The 17,493-nt window shown below is 41.1% G+C and overlaps 1 protein-coding gene and 1 long non-coding RNA gene across 2 annotated transcripts in view; one reads left to right on the top strand and one right to left on the bottom strand.

The window, feature by feature from the left end:
• LOC148730018 (uncharacterized) overlaps positions 1-16,567 on the top strand; it is a 30,570-nt gene extending 14,003 nt beyond the window's left edge. Inside the window, exons 3-5 of the long non-coding RNA XR_016001117.1 lie at positions 15,614-15,783; positions 15,926-15,949; positions 16,438-16,567. This is a non-coding gene — a long non-coding RNA (uncharacterized LOC148730018). The remainder of the gene's footprint in view (positions 1-15,613; positions 15,784-15,925; positions 15,950-16,437) is intronic.
• On the bottom strand, positions 5,240-6,356 carry LOC148730019 (uncharacterized). Its single transcript, XM_088760692.1, has 2 exons — positions 5,377-6,356; positions 5,240-5,258 (listed from the first exon to the last, which is right to left on the bottom strand). Exons 1-2 carry the CDS (start codon positions 6,354-6,356, stop codon positions 5,240-5,242), a joined length of 999 nt encoding a protein of 332 aa, XP_088616818.1.
• Positions 16,568-17,493: the final 926 nt, after the last annotated feature.

Here is a 17,493-nt window from a genome sequence, read left to right as displayed (position 1 = left end):
TCTTGATTCCACAAGACCAGTCGTAGAGATCCACTGTTATCTGTAAACAGGACTTCTTGTATAGTAGAAGTTTTTCTGTGAAAATTCACAATTTCTGCAGCACCATCAAATAAAATACAGCCAGCAATGTTGACCTGGGTATTATTTTCTCGACCTCGAATTTCCTCTACTGAGCTGTCTGTTGCTTCTATGGTTTCTTTGTTTATTTGATGGAGGTCAAAATCTGTCTCACTTCCATGGGGATCTTGAATTTTTGTTCTTTTGGTGAGAATCAGTTCTTCCTTTTTGCTATCTTATGGTTTTTCTTTAGTTGGAACTTCTGTATTTTAACAGGTGATGAAGAATCAAATTTGGGCTTGAGCACTGAATGCTTCTCTGTAGATAGAAGTAGACAGCACAATTTACTTTAGTGTTTGTTTGGAAATTTTGCAAAAATATTGGTTCATGTTTTTGCTGGTCTTTGTAGGAAACTGCAGGTTCTGTAAATAAGCAACCATGCTTTGTTCTGTTCTGAATTTAAAGGCCTAAATTATTGAATTTGAGTTGCTACTGATTTGATCAAAAGCATTGAATACTGGTATACATTGAATTATGGCACATATTCATATATATTATAAAAAATGAAGCCAGGGGATGAAATGCAAAAGAGTCCTAAGGACCCATTTTAGAGCACATCAGTAGTGGTACTTGAATGAAAATTATGATGCAAATTAAAATATGGTAGAAAGAGATATACTACCAATCTGGTAAATATTAAAAAATAAATACACTAGGCAGTGATTTTGTTACAAATTGCTATGGTGAGTCCTGGGACTCATTTCATAAAAAAATCATGAGTCCCAGTCCAAAACCAATGAGTCCTAGTCCGAAAGCCAGTGAGTCCTATAATATTAAAGGTGCCCAAACCTTAACCGAGCCTTAAACTCAAATCCATTTTTTAATAGTAAAGCTGTGTATGGTGTACTGAAATTGAAATACAGTCTTTCTATTTTAAAGTACAACAAAAGACTAAAAGAAAAATCTTCTTTTAAAAACAACTTGTTCAAGAGAATGAACTAAGACTTTAAAAGAATTTATACTTTTTGCTTCACAGATGGAAAGGGGAGGGGAGTTCTAATGTTCCCATAACTCTAAGAAAAAACATTATGTTTTAATAACATTTTGTTCTTGCATGTCTTATCTTTAGAGGCAGTTTTAGGTGTTTAATTTTTTTTATACTTTTAAGTCTATCAAAGTCATTGGCTCTTCTACAAGTGAGGACAACCATTTAACTTGACTTAAACCTACATATGTGATGCCCAATGTTGTTCAGACCTTTCGATATCCATCTATAATGCAGTGGTTTTGTCACCTTCTCTAACTTTCCTGCTTTGGCTGAGTTATGTTTTCCTTTCTGTAAAGAAGGTGTTTTATAACTTTTTCAAAATGATTATAATAATTATATGACAGGAAATTTCAATGCAACACTGAATCTGTTTTTCTGGATTAGCTGTGCTAAAAATTCATGTTATTGCTTTTCATCAACACGGTTAGAAAATTACTACTGGAAGACAAGTTCTCTCATCCTCTCAATTTTTTTTCTGGAGTTGGTGGCTTCTTGTTACTGACTCTGTGTTGGTCTTTAACTCCGAATGAGCACAAACAAGAAACTCAACCAAAGAGTTTTTAATCAAATAAACAAATCAACCTCAACCAACTTACAAGAACGTCTCCACAACACTTTTTTGTAAATGCAATATCATATATCAGTGGTATTTGTAACGTGTTCGCTAAGACAGACAGTGAAACACCAGAGACTCTAAACACAACATTTAATCTTGTAAGCCGAGTGCACATCAAGCGAAGCGAACGAAAACATCCGGGAACTCAGATGTAAGGTAAACTGTATAAATTAACTCGACATACATAAATTAACGTCGTTACAGTAGTGGCCTCTACTTCATAAATAACATCACAGACTACACAAAATTAATGTTATGGCCTTCATCAATGCAAAGGGCTGTATTCTGCTCAGTGTTAGATAAACTGCTTGATCCTTCTCTGCTGGAGAAGATGTAAATGCCTCGATTGTAGTAAAGGCTGTGTTAGCAATAAGATGGGCAGTTACTCTTGCCAGAACTGTATCTGGCGCACGAGTCTCCCTGGTGCTGTGATGAACAACAATTAGTGTGTCTATTTGCTTGAGAATTGTTCTGCATGGTAGGCTGTTTGGTGTTGGGTGCATGATGAAGTTTTGGTTGCCTTAATGACATCCAACAGACTAAGGGAAACAGCTCTCTTGTGCAATAGTACATTATAAGAGAGTTGACAAGCAGAGGTTGAATTACAATCAGACTCCATACTGGGCCTATATTCACTGGGCTGGCTGAAACTAAGCGGACAAATGGTGATTATGGATTTGGAGATAGGCATACACAAACTGGTAAAGGTGACATTGCATGAATTAAAGGAATAACACTAACATTGGAAAGTATAGACAAAGGTACATGTAATGTCTCTATTGAATATCCTGAGCCTTTTCTTATCAATTACTAGTTTTTGTTTAGAAACCAAAGCTCTTGATATTGATAATTACATCATTCTACTGACAATATTTAAACTTAATGTCATCATATTGGACAATAATTTCTCTGTTTGGTTTCAAAACTGTGTTATTTTCAATTGGTGAAAACAAATTAAACTTGTACATACCCAGTATTTATCCTATTGTACCAATTTAAACTAACACTGAAAACATCGTACTTAATGTTCATCAAGGATATTACTGTAAACAATCATTATATTGGGATTAACAGTAACACTGGAAAATGTCAACAGGGTAATGTCTAAATTGAATGCTCTGGTCCTTTGCTTTTTTGATGAGATATTTAAGTCTATGGTATTCGTAATTTCACCTCTACTGACAAGAATTTAAACTTGATATCATCAAATTAGATTACAACTTCTCTGTTTGGTTTGAAAATGGTATAATTATCTTTAAAAATTTAAACTTGCACATAGTTATCTATTGTACAAAAATTTTAACTAACAGTGCAAAGGTGAAGTACTAAATGCTCATCAAGAAAATTAATGATTTAGTGTCAAAAATCATTGCACGAGGAATAACAGCAACATTGAAAAATGTTAACAAACCAATGTTTAAATTTAATGTGGTGGTTCTTTTTATTTTTTATTTTTTTATAAGAAATCAAAGTTCTTGATGGTAGTCATTTCTACTAACAAGAGTTTATACTCAGTGCTGTCATATTGGTTAACAATTTCTCTGTTTTCTTTTGAAATTGTGAGGTTGATATCATTTGGTCTCATTGCTGGCTTTATTTCATAAGTTGTATCCAACACAGCTCAATGGTGTTGAAGCTGTTGGCGTGGCAAAGTGAACCAAAGCTTTTTATTATTTTCAGTAATGACCAGTATGCAGAGATTCCATGTTATAACATAATTTTCTAGCAGCTGGGAAACACCACATGACTAGCAATCTCCCACTTTGTTATCTGTGTCAGGGATAAGTTTTTTAAAGCATGAAACACAATGAAATTTTGTTGGTGGCTTGCTGTATGCCCATGACTTCACACCAAGGCCGTTGCCATCCTTGAAGCCATAATGTCATCAAAATCAGCCAGTGGTCTTCCTAATGCAACTGATTGTTCTGGGCTAAAGTCTTTGGAGTGTTGAGATAACTATCATAATGATTCTGAGAACTGTAACCTCAGGTTTTTGAACAAGGTAGTTGTGGTGACATCCAGTTTATCAATATATTCCTCCCACAAGACAAGCTTTATTGAACCTTTTCTATCTTTGAGTGTGGATGACTACTGCATTCTTTATTCCACTTTGAGACAAAACAAACTAGCTACTTCAGTTTCAGAGTTAAATACTTTCAGGCCAATGGGAATTCTTTTGTAATTGAGGATTTAAATATCTTCAAGCTGAGAAAAAATGTGAATATGTGATCTTTTTTTATCACAGGAACTATGTACACTTTTATGCTATAAACTATGATGAAAACAATATAACTACCGTGGTGCTGTTAAATCTGCCAGTGCTGGACTGAACCAGTTTAGGTACTTTACCAGTCCTAGGAAGCTTTGCAGATCTTGAAGGTTGTCTGGTGGTTTCATTTCTGTGATGGCTTGCACTTTTTTGGGGTCCATCTTGTACCCGGCTGGGGTAAGATTTCCTCCGAATAATGTACAATCTTAAGACTTGAACACAAATTTGTTTGCATTGAAAGTGAGATTGTTAACTCTCGCTGTTTCTAGCAGGGTGATGACTGCAACGTCATGGGTAGTTTCTTCATTGCCGTGGCAAAGGATATTGTCAACGATTCCAACGCTATTGGGAACACTTTTCAGTACTCTTTCGATTCTTTCCTGAAAGACATCTCCTGATACCTTTAGCCCAAAGGGTAGGTGTAGCCTTTGGTACTTGCCCCAGGGTGTATTGAAAGTTGTCAGGTAACTGTTTTCCTTGTCAAGAGAGACATGCCAAAATCCCGATTTCGCATCAAGCAAGCTGAAATACTTCGAATTTGCTAATTCCAGTAGGATGTCATCAACTGTTCTGCTGTACCACTGATTTCTCTTTATCGCTCGGTTGAGATCTTTTGGATCAAGACATAGCCGTAAGGAACCATCTGGTTTCTTAACTGGAACAATCGAGTTAATCCACTCAGTGTGCTCCCTTACTTCTTTAATGACTCCAAGCTGTGTCAATCTCTCCAATTCTGCTTTATAGGGTGGTTTTAGGCTGACTGCAACTTGGCGCGGTGGGTGTTGAACGGGGTTGTAGCCTTCCTTTAACTGGATACGATAAGGTCCACCTGGTAAAGTTCCTATGCCTTGAAACACATCGCCGTATTCCTGCAGTAAGTAATACTTAGTGGTGGGCAATGAGTGTGTCTTTCCATTAATGGTTATCTTCTCTTTAGTGCTGCTTTGGATCACTGGTACCACTGGATCAGTGGATTTCTGAACTCTTGGAATTACTGGACCATTAGTGGTTTTCGCGGACTCTTCCACTATTGTTTTGATAGACCTATCTGTTTTAGCTTGGACACCAGGTTTCTGGATTTCAGGGAAATTGACGTATTCCATGATTAACGCTTGCTTTCTGCCTAGGATCATATGACCTTTGCTGTCTGCGACTTCGCACAAAACTCTGAATATCTTGTTGCCATGGTAAAGGTACACAATGCAGGAACCAAGGTTTTCCACTGGACTGTCATTGTAGCCCTTGAGATTCACGGTTGGTTTGCCCAACTTCAAGTCATTTCCGAAGAGTGCTTTAGTCTTGTACAACGGCAGTATGTTACAACTTGCTCTGGTATCAACCTCGCAGTCAATCTGAAAGATTTGTGATGAAAATTCTTGGCTGAGCCATAGCGGGCGGATGTGAGGTTCTGATTTTGGATGATTGAGACTTTCTACTGTTACTGTCTTGAGGTGATGAATAGGCACGTTGAAGTAAACTGGCTCGTATTTATTCAGTACGCAGTCCGTGCATTCAGAAGCTGTTGTAGACTGGACTTGTAACTCATTGACACGTGCGTCTTTACTCTTTGATTTGCACACGGAACCGTAATGCCCTTCCTTCCCACACTTGAAGCACTTTGCCTTCTTTGCGGGACACTCAGTTTTGGGATGTGACGGTTTCACTCCACAATAGAGACAAGTTTCCCTCTTTGACCTTCCCTGTTTCTGATCACTGGAAGCTGGTCTTTGTTGCTGCTGTCTGTTCCGGTTGGCTCTTGATTGCCTGTTTCCTTGGAGTTTATGAACTTCCATTTGTAGTGGTTCGCCTTTGAATTCCGGTTGCATATAACCAACTTGGTGTGTTGTGGCGTCCTGATTCTGAGCGATTTCTATTGCCTCTTCTAGCGTCAATTTGGAACCTTTTTCAGTGAATTTGTAATATGCCTCATTGGAGCGTAGTCCAATAACTATTGCATCCCGAAGTAGTCGGTCGCGGGCTTCTGGAGGATATTCACACTGGTCGCACAGAATAGTGGCTTTGTCAATGTACTCTGCAAGGCTAAGATCACCTTGCTCCAGGCGGCAGAAGTTTGATGCGGCTGCGAGTGCGTTGGATTTCGGCTTTGTCCACTCCACGAACTTTTTAAACAGTACACTTGGATCTCCCTTCTGTTCCGTGGTGAGATTCAGTGACTTAATGTGTGTTCTTCCAGCTTTTCCTGCCCAAATGAGAACATAATTTGCTTTCACAGCTTTGCTCTTCCAAGCTAGTGGACCATTCAAAAGAAGTTTGCATTCCTCAACCCAATCCAAGCACTTTTGGTAACATTCGGGGCCCGGCGTAAAGTTTCCTTTCGGCGCTGGTAAATGCTCCAATTCAGCCATTGTAGATTGAGAAAGTTGATGTTTCAAAAAGCTGGCGGTGATCGCTGTCGACATTAGTCTTGGCTGGGTTTGTTAAATCCTGACACCATGTTAACTACTCGGTCCTGTAAAAATAAGGTTCTTTATTTTTGCACACACTAATCCAAGTAATAATAAATGTAGAGTAAAAATTCACGTGTTTTATACCTTCGGGCATTTTGTATATAATTACGGTCACATTACAATATACACTAATTAGCAACGATTCTGTTGTGATAAATCTAAATGGCGGCGTGAATTGCTGATTATGCAACAGCTTTCTGATGTGATTTGCCTCAATTCCTGTACTTCATAGTAGCTGGATCAATGGTCTACCATTATCAGGAACTGTTGTGGTCCAAGCTGGAATATGTCAGCTCCAACCTTAGACCATGGATGACGGGGCATTTTTGGCTGGTATGCTCTGGCTGGTATGACTGGCAAACGCTGCGCTTGGAAACGTAATCTTTGACTTCTGCATTAATTGGTTGCCAGTAGAGTAGCTCCCGGGCTCTCCTTAGGCATCCGAATGGAAATAAAGTTTATGTATGTATGTATCCACAGATACCTATTTGAGACCTGTGGATTTCTCGGAGACCAGGTGTTCTGCTCGATTAACCAATCTGTTATAGAACGTTTACACCCATTATTAGGATTTTGCTTGTTGTGTTATATTTCGCATGATTAGCGGCGCACTAAGTGAGGTATTAGTTTTTTAACTCTAACAGAGACCGGCACAATGTAACCGGAAATATTGACAAAGAATGCATAGAACGATCGACAAACAATGATGTAATTAACTAGGTAATTGCTAGTGAAACCGCGTGTTAAGATTAACGATAATAAGATTTGTCTAACAGACCCATGCAACAGGAATTAGTAGGATCAACCGATTAAGAAATTAACAGACAACTAAGTCCTATCCGACCACACCGGACCTACGTATCTGGGTGTGGATATCTGTAGCTAGTAAAAGTGGCACTTGTAATCGTGAGTTACTTAGATCATAGGGCGGAACGTGAATGTTGTGAGCTGAAGAATAAAAGCCAACTTAAAAAAGAGTATACAGTCCTCGTTTGTTGAACCAGCGTGTGCGGAGAGCAAATTCCACGAAACAATCCACTATCCTCAACTAGCTCGCCTCAGCTGTTGTAGTAAGGTGCAAGCTTTGCAAGGCAGTCTCTTCTTGTTTTGCACGAAATGATTTTAAGTCCCTGTCTCGTTATGTAACATCGTGAGGGGCATATACCTACAAAAGAGAACACGCACTTTGAAACTTGAGAGGGGATGCTATCTCAGAAGAATGTTCAAGCATCCGATCCGCTGTTGTCATCCAATTTGTTTCGGTTTGGTTCACAGTTCAATCCCCTTCCTCGTGGGGAACAAGATCCTCCATAAGCAATCTTGCTGCGACGGCTGCATCATGTAAAGGCCTGAACACTGGCACTTCAATGCGCAACTTGGTTGTTGGCGGTCTGTCTCCATCTCCCAGTCGATCACATGACAGTTCTAACGGATACAGCTGCTGTACTGCTTGTTCTAGCTGTGAAGCCCCGGTGTGCAACTTTGCTCTCAGCGCAACACCATCGTGCCCTTTGATTGGTTCCGTGACGATCCCGACCTTCCCGCATTTCTCACAATTCTTGTCGTCTGACTTGATCAGCACGACCTCGCCCACATTAGGATTATGTGGTTTTCCAGGATTTTTTAGACGATGGCGTTCACGCAGGCGCTTTACACACTCGCCCGTCCGTCGTTTCCAGACAGCCTCCTTGCATCATCTGAGCTACTTCACTCGCTTGTGTAATTCACTGTCTTCGATGCGATGTGGTTCCAACTCGAGTAGTGCATTTGGTTGACCAAACAACAGGGAGTGGGAGGTCAAGATCTGTAATTGCACATCGTCGTCCATGTAACTTAAAGGTCGGTTGTTAACTGCAACCTCTACGTCTAGTATAACCTCCTTTAACTCTGTTCGTGTTAGGAACCTGTTTCCAATGGTCTTCTGTAGACTTGTGTTCACCACTCCAACTACTCTCTTAAGCTGCCTTCCCCAGCAAAGCACTCTGCTCAGGTTGAGTTACCAATTGATTTCCTGACAGGAGAGGAATTCGTTGAGGTGTTCATCAGTTATCTCTTGTTTCAGCCACTTAGCTGCCGCCACGAAAGTACTCCTGTTGTCCGAGTCAGTCTTCTCTGGTCAGTTACGTCAGGCGATAAACTGTTTTGGGCATTGAAGGAATTTTCCCATCTCTAGGCTGGATAGTAGTTCAAGGTAAATACCTCTGGTCAGGCTAGAGGCGTAAAGGGCTAGGTAAGCTTTGGCTTCTAGATTTCTCCCCTTTTTATACTTTAGTGGTCAGGCGAAATCCACTCCGACTACTTGAAACGCATGTTTTCCTTTGGTACGATCCCTTGCTAGCTGTCCTGGTGGCGGAGTCACAAATGCTGTGGCGCGGAGGCACCTGCAGCTGTTCAGGCTTTAACGACTGTCTTTGCCAAGGTATCGCAACCTGGGAACCCAGTACCTTTCACGAATCTTTCCCATTGAGGCTCACTCCCCCGTGGAGTGTCCTGATATGCGCGTCTGCAACCATCTTCTCTGTGAATGGATGAGACTCAGCAAGTAAATGGGATAGTCTACCTGGATCGGCCATCGGCATTCCAATAAACTGTCTGCGCTTTCTTGTAGGTTCAGCTGTACACAATCTTTGAACCGCTCGTCTCTCTTCAAATTCTCCTGTGCTCACTTTAGCAACACTGCTATCTAACCAGCAGAACATATCTCCAATTGGGAAACCCTCTAATGCTTCCTTAACGTTCACAATGAGATTGGTCGCCTTGTGACCTAAGACCATCTTGAGGGGGGGGGGATGGTGAGGCCGTGCTTTGCCAGTTTAGCTTTGGCTGCTCTCAGCCCAACACTATCATCGGATGGTTGAGATATGACACCATACACTGCTGCAGAAACGCCTTGTCTGCTTGTGTCGCCAAAACAGTGTGGCTCAATGTTGCTGATCTCTTCCAAGAATTGAGGTATGGCTCTGGGTATGGAAATGCTCACTGGAAGTTGAGCATCCCCTCCAACTTTCAAATCACGTGCATCTCGGTATTGTAGTTATCCACTCAATGTCATAGGCACTACGAGCCCTAACGGGTCATACACTCTTGCAATTTTTGCTAGTATCTCTCTCTTTGTCACTTGGGTGCGGTCAGTTGGGAACTTTATTTCAATGGTATCTTGTCGCTTGTTCCATGGAAGCCCAAGAGTAGATCCCCCCTCTTTCTTGAGGTTCACCCTACTGTTCTTTCGCGAATGTGGTATCTTTGCTAAGAGATTCACCAGGGGACTCCACTGCTGGAACATTTAAATGCCACTTGTGCAACTTGAATCAAGCTTGGCTAAAGACATGGGTGGCGCCTGCTTTGACCTCACAGGTAGCTTTCACGGTGGGTCCGCTGCTGATAAGGTCATGACGTATGGACTCTTCTCTATTTATCTCTGCGGAAACTCGGTACGGCAGGCTTCCAGGTGTTGTTTGATAGCTCCCCCAAGAAGAAACGAGGATGGTGCCAAACCAAACAGAGCTCTAGTGAATCTCAGTATTTCCACTCGTCTGGATTGCAAGTCCGTAATCCAGTGGAATCTCATGGCATCTGTCTTGTTCCTGTATTTGTACTTGTAAGAACGCTTCCTCGATATCTCCTGTTAACGCAACTGGGTGGAAACGTGCACGGACAAGAACAGCCCAAAACATGTTCTGTAAGGAAGGTCCCACGTGAAGGCACTCGTTGAGAGATGGAGCCTTCTCTGAAGCTCAGGCTGAGGCGTCATACACGATTCGAAGCTTGGTACTCTCTGCAGCCTCTCTCACCACTGCTTTATGTGGAATATAGAACTCCTTTCCCACTGGTGGGCCTGACGCTTGCTCCACTATCCCCTCATTAAGCTGGTCTTTAATTATGGCGTCATACTTCTGGAGTATTTTGTTCTTCTCCAGTTTCTGAATGATACTCTCCAGTCGCTTCAAACTTCCCACTCTGTTGTTAGGCAGTTGAGGGTGGTTTCCTCTCCAGGGTAGGCCCGTCTCGTAGCACCCTTCTGGACCTCTTGTTAATTGTTCCTTGAATTCTTCACAAACGTCTGCTTGATTTCCGCTTTGGTGTGTCACGCAATCTTTTAACATCTAATTTGCATAGCTGTTCGTAATCTGCCGCTGTCGTCTGAGTTAAGAACGTATTTGAAAGGTCAACTTCGTTACCTGGTGACATAATAGTCCATCCGAACTTTGTTAGCTCTGCAACAGGTTCTCCAGGACGTCCAAACTTTGGTATGGTTTCTGTCTTTTTTTTTGCGCGCTCACTCGCACCCAGGATAATGTGGACTGGTAGCTCAGGCTACTTGTCTCTGTCGTCCATGTATACCCCATTTAAGTGGGGATATTTCTCCAGTATTTCAGCATATCCTGGGTTGTCAAGTGATAGCAATGTACTTCCGTTTCAAACCGGAACTATCGCTCAAGACTGCCAATCGTCAGGCTATGAACTGTGATGACCTTGTTTGTTGACCCGAGCACCATCTCGATGCGCTTGAATTCTTCTCGGAGCGGTTTGTTTCCCAGATGTTAGACGATAGCCAAAAAGCGTATGAGCTGCCTGCCCCAGTGTCTAGGAGTGCGCGGCACTTGATTCCATTTACTTCCACGACAACAACGGGATACACGCCTCTCTCTGTTCCTTTGTTTTGTGCAATCATAAATCTTCCCCTCGTTCTGTGACCGCTTGGTGGGTGATCTCAAATTGACGTGTGATGTCTGCGTTGATAGTTATGGCACCCGCGGCTTCTACGGCTGTCTGCTCTGTGTTCGTCACTTGTGCAATTAAAACATAACTGTTTTTGGCTCAAACTTCGTCTGCGGTCTCCAACCGCGACAACTTTGGTGCAATTAGTGGATGTGTGATTCATGTCATCGCAATAGACGCACCAGCGCATGTCTTTCACTTGCTTGTTGTCGGACCTGATAAGACCTTCCGCGTGGCGGTGGGTCGCGTGCATTTCAGTCATTGCGATCATTCTTCCTCTTGGACACACTCGCACCGTCGCTTTCCTCTCCTTCTGAATTTATGTCCCTATAACTCTTAATTGCCTGAATCAGTTTAGCGAAATCTCAGTCTCGCCAATCTTCGTGTCCTTGGACTAACTCTCCATTTATTCCTTTCAGTTTGTCTAACACCGCCCTTGCATTTTTGGAGACCTCACGCAACTTTCCGAGCGTCTCTAAGCTTTGTACATTGTACAGAAGCTTTTTATAAAACTCATTAATTTCTTTTGGACCGGCGCTTGTGGTGGCAGGCAAACCCATGATGTTGTTTACATACGAGTGTACAATTTCAGACGTTTTTCCGCACTCCAATTTTAGGATGGCCTTCGCACTTTCGTACCCCTCAAGATTGAACGGGAGCCCATCTATGTCCGCTCGTACCTTTGTAACAAGGAGTTCCTTTAGATAAGCAAACTTTGTCACTGCTGACAGATCTGTCGTATCTATTTCCGCTAAAAATTTGTTCCAAAAAGAGAGTCATTGTTCATAGGACCCATCAGACTTTGTTATTGATAGCTTTGGCAGCTTTGCGTGCATACCTGAATCGCCTGGTAACCCCTTTCCTTTTTTGCTACTTAATTCTCTTGATTTTTTCTCGTAATCAAGCTTTATTTCCCATTGTACTTTTTCAAACGCGAGTTGCTCCTCTGTCTCCTTCGCGATTGTCGCTTTCTCGCTTTCTTTTTCGGCCATTTGCGATTTTTTCTTCACCTCCTCCAAACACTTCCCAAGGTATTCGATCTCCGCGTCTACACTCTGAATAACTTTGTCTATTTCATTGCTCCATACACATACCTCGTCTATTTCTTCACCCTTTGCAGTCTTCTTCTCTTCGGTCTTAAGTTTGATCTCATCTGCTTCTTTTGCTAAACACAAACGCGTCGCGGTGTCTCCCAATAGTTGTCGCGTTTGCCTTGTCCACAATGTCCTGTCCCTTTGCCTGCTTGTGCTCTAGAAGCTTGAGTTTTGCGTCCAAATCCTTCTGAAGTGCCTCCAATTCCATGTCTCGATCTCCGTCCTGTCGGAGGTGCTATTTAGTGTTGGAAATCCCAGTACAGCAACATTAGTCGCTCGCGTAATTTTTTTACTATCTTTATTCTAGCCGTCACACCCTTCATACCGCGTCGATCTTAGCCTATTCTTTCACAAAATTACAATATCCCAAAAGACCACCCTTGGTTTCGCGTTGCGAGGTTACAAGGTAGACGTCACTCTTCCGACAACTTCAAAGGCATCGATGGCTTTCGTTGCGTCTTCTCCAATAACTGACAAGAGCGTAGAAACTATTACCAGTGGCTCCTGTTTAGAAATTCCTGTGGGGATTTCATATCGTGACCACACTTTCTTCCACGCTTTCCAATTTGTGGCGACGTTGTCATCCATGATAAGCGCTTTTTGCGGTGGCAAGTTGGTAGGAGGCATGAATATTTGGGCCTGCAGAGTGGGCTGGATTTCTGGAGCTCCTTGAATTTCTTCAGATGTTCCTCTTGTCAGTGTTGTGGTTTAGCTTTCTCCTGACACCATGTAACGTTTTTCTGTCGTACGTTGAAACAATAAAGAGGGAGACTCGAGTGCTAGTCAACTCCTATTTTATTGCAGGCCAGAGAAAATCTTAAGTGATACAATAAACCAATGAACTATTCTTATAATCACACAATGGGAGTGAAGTAATCAGAAGTATCTATTACACTACTATTATGAACATGTCACAGGTCACGCAAGTTAGTGTCATAACACAATGTCAAAATCTGGTATGGTTACGAGATCCAAGTTTCCCTATAAAGAATTAACCTAAATTAAGGATCTGCTAAATAAAAAAGAAACTAAAGAAATATAGCAATAAAAAATAAAAAAATGTACATTAACAAAATGCAAGTTCATGAAAAAATATACAAAAATCACTGAAATGTAGTTAAAAAAAGGCATAGAATGTCCATTCAGTAAATATTCCTTTGATCCCTCAATTTTGGTTTAAACTTGTTAATATTTGGACTCTAATAGCAATAGATTACATTACTTGGACCAGATCAAATCTCACTTAAAACTGGCACCGGAATTTATTTATTTATTTATATTTATTTATTTATTTATAATAACTTCATTTGCCTAAATAATAAGATAATAATAATAATAATAATAATACAGACAGATAACAATAGAAATAACATCGAGATGCAAAAAGGCAAAAAGGGTCAAGCCAGAGAGGAACTAAATTCTCATTGACGGCAGCCCCCAGAATAAAAGCAATATGCAATAAAAATAAAACTAAAATGTAAAGGTAAAAATTATTGAAAAAACAAGTTAATTGATAAATGGATATTGGTGCAATATTATTGATATCATTTAAAAATGTGTTCTTTCAGTTTTTTTTTAAACTTACTAGCAGAGCTAGAGCTAACTATGTCACTTGGCAAGTCATTCCAGATTTTTATATATTTATACCAAAAAGAGTTCTTGAGGATATTTGTTCGAGCATAAGGCGTCCAGATTTTGACATTGTTGGTAGATCTCGTCCGACTATTGGAGAAAGTTAAGTAATTACATAAGTCTACTCTTGAAAAACCATTAATGAATTTGAATAATTGCACTAAACTAAGAAATTCACGACGCGAGTTGAGTGTTGGCCAGCCAAGATACTTCAAACGTTCACTATAATCGATAGAACTACCAAGGATCCACCTGGAAGCATTCCTTTGCACTCTTTCAAGCTTATCAGAAAGATATTGTTGATGTGGATTCCACACAGGACAGGCATACTCAACAATTGGCCGAACCATAGACTTGTATCCAATTGATATTGCTTCAGAGCTTTTCCCAAATGTGCGCTTTAGTAGGCCAAGTATCTTATTTGCTTTAGCAGCAACAGAGAGAACATGCGGTTTCCAAGATAAGTCAGATGATATAATGACTCCAAGATGTTTGTGTGTTTTAACCTGTTCCAGTGGGATTGAATTGATGTTGTACGAGCAAGGTGTTACAGTTCTAGATCTCGTGATTTTCATACATTTGGATTTAGTTGCTTTAAGTTTCAAAAGCCACTTTTTACACCAGTCTACGATCTGAGACAAGCTTTCACACACAGGTTGATGAACAGATGATGGATGATCTGAGTTAAACAATAGAGTATCATCGGCAAACATTTCACTTGAACACGATAAGTTCTCAGGTATATCGTTGACATACAACAAGAACAACATTGGCCCAACAATACTTCCCTGAGGGACACCAGAGTAAACCATGGACCAGTCTGAGCTTTCACCTTCCAGAACAACACGTTGGAAACGATCTTGCAGGAAATCACCTAGCCACTCGAGAATCTGACCATTGATACCATATCGGCCAAGCTTAGAGATGAGATGTTTGTGTGGGACTGAGTCAAACGCTTTCTCAAAGTCCAAGAAGACAACATCTGATGTTTTGTTTTTATCTAAGGCTGATGCCCAGGAGTGAAATAGGCGAATAAGTTGGGATGTGCAGGAAAAACCAGCTCGAAAGCCATATTGATGAGGGCTTAACAAGTCATGATCTTCTAGATGAGCCATAATATGTCTTGTGACTAGCTTCTCTAGGGTCTTAACTACAAGCGATGTTAGAGAAATTGGACGATAGTTAGAAACATATTCTTTACCACCATTTTTGTAAACTGGGGTGATGTTGGCAGACTTCCAGTCACGAGGTAGTTTTCCTCTATTCAGAGACATATTGAATAACTTTGACAATGGATCAGAAATTACAGAGGCTGCCTCCCGGAGCAAACGTGCAGAGAAACCATCCGGGGCAGTGGCTTTATTCACATCAAGGGTAAGCAAAAGCTCTCCCACATTAGCACTGGAGCACATGAGATCTGGTATAACGAAGCCTGAACCATGTGAATGGGCATCCTCATCGACATCGGTAGCTGGGTCAGGGCGGGTAAACACCGACGCGAAAAATTTGCAAAATAACTCTGCTTTGTCCTTGCTTTGTCCTTAACTCTGCTTTGTCTCTTGTCCAAGGCTTGTTTGAGGTTTTTAAAAGAGGAAGGATTGTTGCAAGTCCTCCCATTGATGGAAAGAATCTTCAGTTGCTATATGCCTATCTTTAAAAAAGGGAGTAGACTGGACCCTAAAAATTTTCAACTGATATCTTTGATTATAGGTGCTCCAGGGAAACTACTCGAGAGGGTAGTATGCAAGTCTTTAGATGATCATATTAGAGACCTTAAGATTTAAGGACTTCACCTGTCTAGGATGCCGCCGGAAGTTCGTTTTCACCTAAAAATGACATTGCGCATGTCTGTGTGTGAATGAGACGGCGTTTCACAGGTGGTGAGTACGCCATTTTTAAAATTTCGCGTCGTGCACAAAACGTGGGTATGTGTTTGGCTTTGGAGCTCAAATTGTTCATTTCTTTCGCCGTTTTTGCTGTTCTTTTGTATAACCTGTTGTTAGCAGTGCCTTTTTTTTATAGATAGACGATGGATTCCAGTTCCGAGTAAGTACACTCCAAATGTTTTCCTTATTAACAGAATGGAAAAATTTATCATGTTGAGCATCAATTTATCGTGTCACGTGAAAGGTCGGCTGATGTAAGTAGAGTGTGGTTATAATCAGAAGTCAAACTCGCAGTTTCTACAGCGAGCTAAAAGTTTTCGAGCGCTGCAATCTTTCATTTGAAGTCTCGATAAATTTTCCTCCTGTTTGCCATGTGTTACCGAGTTATTCATGAATTGGTAATTTACTGGTTACTCTTATGCCGTTCCACGGCTTAAGAATAGATATATCGAAGATGCTTGTTTCCTCGGCTTACCTTTAAAGTGATTTGAGTCTCGCGTAATTAAGACTGTCATATTTATTATCCATGCGAGTTTCATCACACTGCACTACAAAGAATACTCATTTCGAAAGCCTCCATTACATTAAGTTTTTTTATACTTTATCCAGAGACCAGCTAAGTTCAGGATTTTAATTATATTTCGTCAGGTAAGCCAAGAACATCAACCAAGAGAGGGGTGTCGTATTTTACGAAGCGAAAATCTGTCTTACACTCAGCCTCACTTTTATCTTGCAATGTAAATCTTTCATAATTCCAATAAAGATGCTGTGGACTTTTCGATTTGTTAACATCATACAACAACAGAAATTCATCCTCAGTAATGATTTCCTCGTAAAAACTTAAAGAGAGTTCGTCCCGCGCTTTCCTGAAGGACGCCATTCTCGACCACCTGTGTGGAAGTCATCATCAGACTTATGTGAATAGTTGTTGTCAGTAGAATGTTCATAATCCAGTTCGTGTAAAATGATTGGTCAGTTTTGCTGTGATGTTATTGGCTGCAAGACTCAAGGGGCATAAGTCGGTCGTGATCGGTCTGTTTCGATCTGTTGGTAAAGTTAGGTCGTTCTGTTCAGTTCATTTGTAATGTTCATGTCATGAATGAGTCTTTTTTTATGGAGCTGGTAGTAGTTGACACCTGTTTAGGGGAGTCTGTTCTTAGTTAGTAAACCAGCTCTCCAGAGTCAGTGGCTGAAAGTAGTTGGTGGTGTAGGTTAGGCATTGCACAGAGTCCCGTTCAATATTGAGGTTCGTAAGACAATGATGTCCAGCGATGCGATTGTTGACATAACCTTTTCTTGTGGCCTGTGTGGTGGTGGGTTTGTGGGCGACGTGGATATTGAAGGGTTGTAAGATGCGCGAGATGTTGTCAGACATGCCTTTTATGTACGGTAGTAGTAGTAGTAGTAGTACAGAGGCGGATCTAGGAATTTTTGATTGGGGGGGGGTCCAAACTCTGGTTCAGAAAGGACTGTTGGACTCTTTTGAGGCAAATTACTTCTCCCCCACATCCCCTCCCGCCAGTCGCGGTTGCACGTTATAATTCCTTTGCCGCTTATCGTTTACTTGGATTCATTATAAAAAAAATCAGCCCGTTAAAAAGTAATATATGGTCCTGTCGATGTAAGAATTTCAGTCTCAAAGTTGTAAACGTCAGGTCTGATGGGGGGGGGGTCTGGACCCCCCGGACCCTCCCCCTGGATCCG

Source organism: Stylophora pistillata, chromosome 5, assembly GCF_964205215.1.
Source record: "Stylophora pistillata chromosome 5, jaStyPist1.2, whole genome shotgun sequence".
Taxonomy (NCBI): Eukaryota; Metazoa; Cnidaria; class Anthozoa; order Scleractinia; family Pocilloporidae; genus Stylophora; species Stylophora pistillata.
The sequence above is the reverse complement of the archived record's forward strand: the minus strand, read 5'-3'. Positions and strand labels throughout refer to the sequence as shown.

Bases quoted from the DNA above. Each gene is read 5' to 3' on its own strand.
- LOC148730019 (XM_088760692.1), bottom strand. From the start codon at position 6,356: ATGGCTGAATTGGAGCATTTACCAGCGCCGAAAGGAAACTTTACGCCG.